The 10,648-nt window shown below is 41.9% G+C and overlaps 1 protein-coding gene across 1 annotated transcript; it reads left to right on the forward strand.

The window, feature by feature from the left end:
* Positions 1-1,092: 1,092 nt before the first annotated feature.
* On the forward strand, positions 1,093-3,340 carry LOC120839567 (PI-actitoxin-Axm2b-like). Its single transcript, XM_040209875.1, has 3 exons — positions 1,093-1,159; positions 2,100-2,270; positions 3,291-3,340. Exons 1-3 carry the CDS (start codon positions 1,093-1,095, stop codon positions 3,338-3,340), a joined length of 288 nt encoding a protein of 95 aa, XP_040065809.1.
* The last annotated feature ends 7,308 nt before the right edge of the window (positions 3,341-10,648 follow it).

A 10,648-nucleotide genomic window follows, 5' to 3' on the forward strand; every position in this document is an offset into this window, starting at 1 on the left:
CAGTCCGCTGTAGTACGGAAGCCTTTTTGGCGACTAGACCCGTCACCAACCCTAGAACACAATTGCCTCAATTTTTGAGGCACCGAGAACACTACTGATATGCCGACCCTCCCTCCTACTTCCTTCAGGTGATGAGAGACCCGATATAGGTACAGAGCGATTACCATGCGTTTTCCGTCAATTTTCCCTTTAGCCTTCTCCACACTTTTGGCCTTCTTCAAAAAGGAACTTGCTACCTTCGTCAAAAGGCTAACTCGAAAACCCGACATCATTAGCCTCCCTCCCTGCTCCCGGAAACTGTCATCCGACATGTGAAAAAACAACTTCTTAAGAGCCGAAGAAAGACACGCGACAGCAATCCGTCCTTTCACAACTTTGGAATGTGAAGACCGTTAGTCCAGAATTGAGCAACTGGAACGACAGTGTAGTTGCTCTCTTACCTTATTAAAAATGGAAACAGGTTGACGGGTGGTGTCATTTTAATACTTGTCATCACATCAGGTCCCGGTCCAAAGTAGTCAAATCAAATCTCAAGATGTCGCTGGGAGAACTGTAAGTTTATAAAATGCATGGAGCACGAGGTCTATTCTGTTTAAAATGTTATAAGCTCCCCCCCCCGGCCCCTCCCCCTCCCGTCTTACGTCGGCCCTCGACCTATTCGGTGCGGGCCATCTGGGCCCCACCCACAAAAGAGTTTGGTACCACTGGTATAGTGGCTCAAGGAAAATTGCTTTCATTAGAATTGTGTTTAACTTCCTCTCATTCTTGAGGCTTTCCATATGTTACACTTCAAAATCTTATACCACTGTTCAGAAAAGAATATAAAAAAAAGAATAATGGCCTCCCGGCAGCAGGGATAAAATTTCCGCAGCTTTTGACGCAAATATTTTTTGAACATCTCTCATAGACAGAGCGAAATTCAATTGTTCTTATTAGCTCGTTGTCCCGGACTTTGAGAACAATGCGTGTGACAGGCCGTGTCATTTTCTACAAAAAGAAATCGATAAAAAAAATGCTTTCTTTACACCGGTGAAGCACTATATAAACCCACTCCGAGATCTGTAACTACATCATCGACATCTACCGTCCAAGATGAAGGCAACCTTTGCAGCCGTTTGCTTCCTAGCTACAGTGGTGTGCACTATTGCGGTGCTGCCTGGTAAGTCTGTTACCGAAGTCGTTGCATTTTTACGACTCTCCAGCTCTAAGATATTTTGCTTAGGATCGCAATCTGCATCACAATTGCCGAGCTCTTACATCGAGCTCTATTGCTTTGTACCGAATCAACGTAAACCAACGAAAAAATTTCGTATACCTGAGCCGCCAGATTTAGTTGCTTGGTCTTTCTGTGAGAACCGGATTCTTAAATGCAACGTAGCTTGGTCGGAAAGGAAGTGTTGGAAACAAAGTAAATTTTCAGGTTTATAATGCATATTCGAGGATACTAACTGCCATCGGCCCCAGTAACTGCTTCACTAGTTTGAAACATATGAAACACTGTTTATTTTATCATGAGGAAGAATGTAACCAATGCAAAAAACTGCTTTTATGCAGACTGACAACCCCTCGGTACCCCCAGAAGGCAAAAACTAACGCGAGACCAAAAAGGAATCACAAAAAGTTAATAATATTATATCTTAACAGCTGCGATTTTTGTTGATATTTTTTTTTGGGGGGGCGGGAGGGAGTGGGGGCGTTTTATTTTTTTTTTCAATGCCACCTAATTTTTTAAACGGTGTTCTCGTGAGCGCATTTAATGGAGAGATTTTACAAAATATAAAACTTGCAGTATTTTTTTTTATAAATGGTTCTATTAAAGGAAATTCAATCAGCGCTGTGTGATAACATGGTAAAACACTCGTAAATCGTATTAGAATTTACGTAAAGGCAAAGATCCGAAAACAACAGAAACTGTTTGCCGGTCGAAAGTAGAGTGTTTTTTCCCTATTCGCAGACAAATTCATTTCCCCGTGCTCGACATAACCTATCAGGGCAGAGTTGATCTCAGGTCGAAACCATTTTTCGTTAGTGCGCCTTTCTTAAATTGTTATATATAATGATTTTATTCATATTCAATATATCACCGAATTTCCGTGCAGAGAAAATCTGCAGAGCACCACACCCTGAGCCAGTCTGCGCCCCTGATGCCCCGATTAAATCAATATTCTACTTTAACGACCGCACCCACCAATGCGAGAAATACACTGGATGTGGAGGGGGTCTCAATGACTTTGAGTCCCTACGTTCCTGCAAGGATGCCTGTCCTTACGGTAAGTTTTGCGCATATTCTTTTCTTTTTTTCCATTTAAGACGGGCCGCAGTCCACGCAGTTGTTTTGCTACGGAGGTTTGTGACGTGTCACGTATTAAACAAGTATTACGCTTACCTGTATCTTAGAACTGCCACTACACAGTCTGTTTTAAAGAAGCACTATTGTATCAGATAACTAAGCGCAGTCTTGAAAATTATAATTGCTGTATTAGGCTGTACATTTCTTGCTATATCAGTATAGCACTACATCGTGAGCCTCCTTGTACACCCTGCAAAATTGCTGCGCGTCTACTTCCCCTTAAAACACTCAAAGAGCCAATCATTGCGATGTAGGAAATCAGGTCAGCGAATGATGAGGCGGAACATCTGTTCAGACCTAGAAATGAAGTCTCTGCTGTGACATTACGCAACGCATTGCATTCCTGCTTGCATTGCGTAATGCCACAGCGGAGACTTAAGATTTAGGTATTGACGGAGGTTCCGCCTCATCATTCACTCAGCTGATCTTGTAGATCGCAGAGATATGCTCTTCGAGTGTTGTGCGGGTAAGTGGACGTTAAGGCATTTCTTAGAGTGTATAGTGGAGTAACATGGTTATAATATGAGAAAAGAAGGCGAAAATCGCAATCGTTAGAATGTGAAATATTTGAGCATATCATTAAAATATTATTGTGTATGGCATATGAAATAACGATTTTACCCTTGCTCACCATGAATATTGTTTGCCTAACGTCAAAGCTCTTCTTGCTACTACTCTTTAAGTGCACTTAATGATAAATATGGCCAAATCAGACTTTGGTACCAAGCTGTGCATTCTGCAGGCTATAGGAAGCTTCTAATGACTAGCATCTCCTACTGGCATCTTAAAAAGATAGATGGTAAGATTATTTCAAGGGTCGCTCTCATCGGTCCCCAAACAATCATGTCTAATTTGCGTTTCTTTAGTACAAATCAAGGAATAAAAAGAAAAAGAAAAACAGACGCGGTTTACGCTGAGTGACATTTGTATTCTCGCGCAGGTAAAAACAAGCCGAGGTCACCGAAGAACTCAAAGTCTGCTCGCCAATGATTCGGTAACTCTCACCAACCAATGTTGCGAGATAAACAAAACCCTATCCGTCATACGAGCAGCCTGTTATTCGTTTATTGTGCATTGCATCACGCAATCTAACGGTCTTGTAGTGAATGTGTGCTGCGTGATCTTCACCAGCATTTACTCCTCTGTAAGAAGCCTGTTTGTATCCTAAAAAAATACTTGTGTAATGAATTGCTCGACCAAATTATTTTCTTTTCAATTACATATATGTTCCTGGTTGTATTAGACCAATTGACTGTATTATGTATATATTAACACAGGTATATATATATATATACGTGTGTGTTTTATTGTGTCCCACACAGCTGCTAAGGCTTTAGGAGGGTTACACTTGCGATGTGCGACTCAGTATCACACTTCTTTAAACATGCAAGGGTAGTGAAAAAAGTGCAGGTCAGGTTTAAAGCACTTTTCATAGCTGGTCTAGATCCGAGTCAACGGTGGAATAGAGTTTAGTTTAAAAGGGTAAACAGAAACCCCAGACCGATTTTGTCGCTGGAGAAGATGAAGTGAGATTCTATTGCTTAAGACGGGAGAATCAATATCAGCGTTGAGCAGTTTATATTTAAAAAATAACATGTCGCGAAGAGACGAAATAACAAGTGTCTCCCATTGACGTACGTATTCATAAAAAACTCTAGGTCCATTGTTGCGATCATTCATAATTCTTAGGATTCGTCGGTGTACGCACTCTAGCCTTGCCATTCGAATGAGTCCCAGGGTATTCCACACAGTACAGGAGAACTTCAACATTGAAAAAACTAACGACCCGAATAGGTGCAGTATGCAGGTGAAACTGCGGAATCTACGGGTAATGCGTGCAATTACGCCAATGATGTGTAATTAATAATTGGTGAATTTTGAAACATGGCAATTAAAATCGGGCTGTGAGTCAATCAAATCACTAAGGTCGCGTACCACAGAACATCTTCAATATTTGAGCCACGTAATTTTAACGAATGAACGACAGCATATTCCTTAAGGGAGAAAGATACAGCCTTAGCTTTGGAAGGGGCTTGAAAGGAGCAAGCTTGTACAACACCACAGCCGAATCGCATCAACATCGTTGTGAAACAGGTCACAGTCAGCAGGCTTGCTGATACTACGATAGAGTTTCACGTCATCAGCGAACTGTAGCGTTTTTAAATTACTGATACAATCTGCAAGACTGTTTATAAAAATATTAAAAAGCAAATGTCCTAAGGATCGACCCTTGTGGTACTCCGAAATATATCACATAAGGATATGAGTTGTATCCTATGTTCAAAACGTCTGAACCACAGTGCTTTTATATGAGATTTCTAAAACCCCGAACCCCTGCGTTATATTTAGTATGTAGCAAAATGTTTCCTAGGCGCTTCAAACTTTTACGCTCGTAAAGCTTGTATATTTAATTCTTCACATGCTAAGCACGACAAAATTTGGCCGCAGAAACCACTATTGTTGGTTGTCCGTGAATTGCGATAGCTGCCGTCATGAGACTCGAGACATAGCTTACTGTGAATGCGACGACGTGAATTTTGAGTGAATATATTAATATGTTAATGGGCCAAGGCGCAATCATTAACATCAGTACGACTGCAACGCGCCACTTGGGCATTCAGTGATTGTTTCGTATCTGTGTAATCGTGTATTTTTTGTGTCTGTGTAATCGTTTAATGTTCAAGTTGTTTCCCCAGCATTATTGCAGCTTTGTGTGTGATTCTTATACTGTTTCTCCGTAATCCTTTAATGTTCAAGTTGTTTGACCATCATCGTTGTTCATGTAAGAACTAGCTCAACTGAAACCGTTAATTACTTTGCTGCTTGGGCACAAATGTGAATCTGTGCGTGCTGCCGATGCGTACCGCCGGCGCTCTTAACATTGCACACGCGCTCAGATGAAACCAACGTGCTTAATTTGCTCTCTAATTTCAGGGAAACCGAAAGCGCGCCTTCGCTGACTCAGGAGAACATCTTTGAAATAGCGGCCGGAAGACCCGACAAGGTGTTAAAACCTAATAAAATAGCGCATTAAACGAAAAGCGTTTTAGCCTTTGTTCTTTGCTTTCAGTTTCTATTGAAGACAGTCTCGTGATTACAGTCATTGAATTTATATCTCGCTCTTTCTGTTCTGTTTTCGAAGCGCTCAATAAAATTTGTTGTTGTATCCGAAATCGTTAGCGTCTGTCAGATTTGACATTCTTTTCTTTGAAAAAAAGCTTCGAGCAAGATAGATCAAGCATACTGCTCCTGGAAACGTAATGAGATATTGGGGACATTTTCGAAACATCGCTTTAATTCTCGTGAGGGATGCCTTTTTTGAAGAGCTGATACCAGGGTGTCGAACCAAAATATTTATCGGTTCGGTTCCGGTTCGGGTTCACGGCTTTCGGTTCGGTTCCGGTTCAGTTCCGGGGAGCAAAAAATAACGGTTCAAACCGGTTCGAACCGGTTCGAACCGGTTTGTACTGCTAAATTGAGAATATATTGTCCGCGTTGTTCTGGCAATATACACTATTTACGCAGTGAAACGATTAACCATATAGTTTCTTTAATCGTCCGTGCAATTTACTTTTGTTTTAGGTACTAGAAATATAAAATTCAGTTATTTAATTTCGACGCAAAAGCAGAAGAAAATCGACATTAACATACATAACGCCGTGTTCATACGACTCAACATCCCTTTGTTTACCAGTAAGATATATTTTACCTGAATTAGAATGTTTAAGTACAAGAGTAAAGAGTTGAGTTGTTAGTGCAGACATGTAAATAGATCAGCTTCTAATTTAGAACTATACTGTATTTTCCTGTCCTTTCTTCGTGTTTAAATAAAACTCTAAAGTTCAAGCTGATCTATTTACGCGGTATAAAATGTTGTCGTGAAGTGTGGTAGGTCGCCTAAAGCACCCGTGATTGGTACAACTTTGTGTCGCATTATTAAAAGTGAAATCGTGTCCTTGAACTAAGGAAATAATTACATCACATAAAATTATGAAATGAGCACCTCGTGGCCATATATATCATGAAATAATGTTTACGAAATACACTTCACAATATATATGTATATGATGACGACCCACCTGAGCTAAAAGCAATGGAATTTTCGAAATGTAACGAAAGTTTTAGGATAATTCTTTTCAGTCTACTTTTTTACAGAAACACCGAGCAGCAATCCAGATGCCTGCTGTTCTAACCAAACATTGTTTACACTCAGCACCGCATGCATGCGACTAATCATGCAGCAAGAAGTACTCGCAATCGTTCACTCTAATATACACGCACCTTCGCACTCAGATCGAATCTGGCCCAAAATGGCGCTTGCCCAACTGAACATTTTCTTATACAGAATAAGCTGGTATAGCCTGGCCGTTGAGGTTTGTTCTTGACAAGATGCCGGACAATTTAATTTGTAAATGAGCATCGCCCTTGCTAATTGATGATTTTAACACGATAGCCTTAAGGAGCTCATGTCGCAGAAAAGCCGATGTCGGCGGCGTGACTGAAAATTCCTGATTAGTAGATAGGTTGATGACGTCAGAGCTACATACCCTCGCGCAAGAATTTTCAACAACTCACAATGCTTACGTGAAACGTGACATCACGCGTGGATTGAAGAGTGATTAAAACATGACGTGTAATGCGAATTAAAGATCGCCTTATGTTTCAAAGGATTTCACTTTTAGAAGTAATTCCTTTGCCTTGAAAAAAAAAATAAAAAATTGTAGGCGGGATTCGAACCCACGACCCAGTGAGACGCTTTTTCACTAGGCCACGCGAGGCACGCTAGCGAGGAAAATGAGAATGCGATGCAAACGAGGCCCATCGACACTATCGCGTTCCACTTTTAAAGGCGAAGCTTAAGCGTCCTTCAAGATTCTTTTTTGTTAAGTAAAACGAAGTTGTATTTCACGTTCTACTCGACATGGCAGCTACTTAATTGGGCACCTTCTGACGGTTTGCGTACGTACGTCATAGTTCCGCCGCGCGCCCCTGTTTACTTTGTTTTTGTCGAGCCCACAGACACATAAAAGTCATGTTCACCACATAAAAGAGGCAATAGCAGACTTCTATTTGTTTGAGAAGTTACATGTGTGAGGAACACATAGTTATTTAAATTAGCTTCAAAATCAGAAATGTATGTAAGGCCGTCCCATATCACTTACAACGTGCCTGTCGAGGATAAAAACGTCGGAAAAGATTGGCAGAACACCTTTCAAATAATTTGGGGGGCAGTGCTTTAGGTTGGTCGGCCCTCTATTTATGTTGTCAAAAATTCAGTTAGTAATTAAATATATTTTATATTGATCAAGAAATTTTACTTTAAAAAGTTCACATAGCTGCTTGAGACCGACGCGGAAGGACGATACTCGAAACTACGCGAGCTGTGGAATCTGCTTAAAAGTGTTTTTCTGTTTGCTGATTGGCAGTGTGAAACATCGGTGGTACGCTAAAAAGTACTCTATGCTCACATGATGGATTGGAAGTCAAATACACGAAATGTTCAAAAAGAGAGAGATAATTAATGTTATTTGTTTCAAATAATCCCTTCCAGAACGCCTTACCGCAAAAAAGAGATGTGTAAAGATGCACGCAATAAAATTCGCGATTTTACATAAATAGCGCGAATGACAGACAAAGATTTTTAAAATCTCAGTATAAATTACATTTCATCAGCTTGCATGAGCTCGAAACTTCGCGAAATACTGCCTCCGGAGGCTAATGTTATGTTCGGTTTTACATGCACTTGTTCTGGGCCCCCACTTTACAGCACTATATGCTAGAATACTCATGCGCTCTAACATTTCTCTAGGCTGCCATATCTCATCGCGAGACTGCTATAAATACTGCACAACTTCATAATTAGGACATCCATTGCTAGTGTTGCGAACATCGCATTTCACCAGAAAGCTGAACTATTTACTATTTAGCATGGTATGCACGTGACATCATCACAGTATAGGCTGGTGGTCATTCTGATTTATTCTTGCTGAGAAAATCGAATTTGACGGTGCAGAAGGCACGCTGCAAGAGGTTCAAGCTCAGTGAAAGCCAAGTATTTGAAAGGCACGTATTATTATTCTTAGTGCATCGTCGTGAGGAACGGCGCGAGCGTCTGGCACGACAAAAACGTGCTTTTTGGCAAGAGCGTTTTTGCAAACAAAGTAGTTTCCGGGGTCACGCCTTTTGGTCTGCGCCAAAGATGCAGGGAAAAGGAACCTTTACAACACAGTATGTTTTTAAAACTCCCCTCTCTCCCCCTCCCCCAAACACACACACACAGACGCACTTATTTATACAGCGGTGCTGTTAAGGGCCAGTTTCCTCAGTGTCGTGTCCGTCAGCAAACAAATGATGACACTAAACTCTGGAAAGCTACCGCCATCTATAAATGACGACGGCAACCAGACAACCGGCTTGTTGTCTGATTGTTTCCGTCGTTCATAGAAGGCGGCAACCCCTCCAGCTTTTCTACTCTGGCTTGCCCACTTGCGGCCGGCCATTACTTCATTCCCACCATAGTACAGCTTTTCTGGTCTTCCTTCTTCACCAGAGTGGAAAGGCTGAAACTATTCTTGAGGATTTGCCTCCTTCGTTCGTGTTTGTTAATTCGACAATTTTATTTGACACTTGTAAACCGACCCTTTTCATTGCTTTTATTTAGCACCCTGTGAAGTTTAAAGGGGTCATGAACCGATATCGGGTTGGAATGTTCATAACTTTTCCGAGGCGTACTGGTCCCCTAGTCCAAGTGTAGTCGCAGAGGCCGCCACCAATTCAGAAGCTTCTAGTTCGCGGTGAAATTGCGAGGATTAAACGTGACTATTTCTTTTAGTCTTGCCTTCCCAAAGATTGATGTCGTCATTTAGGATCAAAATCACCCGCTTGTCGACAGTCGAGCGCGGCTCATGGATTGGACGGGAGCACTGCGTGAGCACCGTACATCGGCTCTTAACAATTAATGCCTCGGTGGACACTCGGGTAGTGGCTCGTGTCCAACCACTGCGGTGGTGAGAATAGTCGAACTCTAACAATCCCTGGAGCTCAGCACGCGTTTTCTTCCTTTAAAACCCCTGCGCGGCGATATGATTAATGTTGGCGGCATAAGATAGGCAACAGGCCACGTGGCCGCTTCTGGCTCCGAGTTGAGGGGATGAACGATGCTCATATTCCTCTAATTTTTTGGCGACTTCCATTGCCTAGAAAAAAGAGCAAAGCCAAGTTCAATCAGTTATTAACGTTAGGGGGTTATCCTGAGTAGTATTTAGTAATGTATAGAAATATTTTTATAGCTCATTTAAGCAACATCTAGAGGGGGTCGAAACTTGGGCAATAACTTGAGAACGACGCTTGTGTGAGACTTACAGTGACTGCCAACGTTCGGCTGTTCTTTATCGGTCACTAAAATATCTTCTTTTTTTTAGGTATTAATTCCGTACGCACATGTAGTTCTATGTAAAGTCATATTAATAAGTCGCATTTAGTCATTTCAAAACTTGTGAAAAGCTCCACAGGACTTTTTCCGAACATGTGAAAAAGCTCGCATATCGAGCAGCCTCTTACAAATGCCTAACTACTCGGGCTTTGCCTTACACTTAGCAACTACAATCTTTACTCTTTTTACAAAACTGAAGAAGTAGGACCGCAACTGCTTCTTTCGCATTGGGTTCGGCGTGCCTGACGGCACTATTTGTAGTAATGCAGCCGGTCGACAGTAGGTCGGAAAGTTTGCTGCCGATTCCCCTCCAGGAAAGGCACTCCAGGCTGGAAGTCCGCCGTCACCACGGATTGGTCACATATAGTAAAAAAATCGTACGCGTGCCAATTCATCTCGAGGTACGCACTACGTCCTTTATCCTTGCGCCAGCGATGTCTTCATCGACGACAACGGGGCGATGGCTCGGCGACGTCTTCGTGCAAATCGCCTTGGTAGTCGGGTGTGTCGCACGGTATGAATCCCGATTTTTTGATCGGTCCAAAATTTCTCCTTGTAAGACAGACAGATTCACCGTTACCGCGAACGACAGTTCTGAACAAGAGGTCCCATGCCCGTCGTCCGCTGCCATCCGCGAGTCCCACGATACGCGATACGACGCCGTGTTGCAAATTACGCAGTGAACACATAGAGTGCTTCCGGCTCTCTGTGCAAATGTTTTTGCTTTTCTTTTTTAATCAACGTATTTGCAGCTTTTTAGATGCCACAGAAATCGGGTTTCATATTTTTTGTATCAATATTGAGTGTGATCCTTCAATGACCAATGACTGATTAAATCTTGTGGTTGTGTCAGTGTGTCTAAACCT

The sequence above is a fragment of the Ixodes scapularis genome, unplaced genomic scaffold, assembly GCF_016920785.2.
Source record: "Ixodes scapularis isolate PalLabHiFi unplaced genomic scaffold, ASM1692078v2 PGA_scaffold10__122_contigs__length_95168666, whole genome shotgun sequence".
NCBI lineage: Eukaryota > Metazoa > Arthropoda > Arachnida > Ixodida > Ixodidae > Ixodes > Ixodes scapularis.

Excerpts from the sequence above, each read along its gene's own strand:
- LOC120839567 (XM_040209875.1), top strand. The coding sequence starts at position 1,093 with ATGAAGGCAACCTTTGCAGCCGTTTGCTTCCTAGCTACAGTGGTGTGC. Across the intron at positions 1,160-2,099 it reads CACTATTGCGGTGCTGCCTG|AGAAAATCTGCAGAGCACCA; the intron begins GTAAGTCTGTTA and ends ATTTCCGTGCAG. Across the intron at positions 2,271-3,290 it reads CAAGGATGCCTGTCCTTACG|GTAAAAACAAGCCGAGGTCA; the intron begins GTAAGTTTTGCG and ends ATTCTCGCGCAG.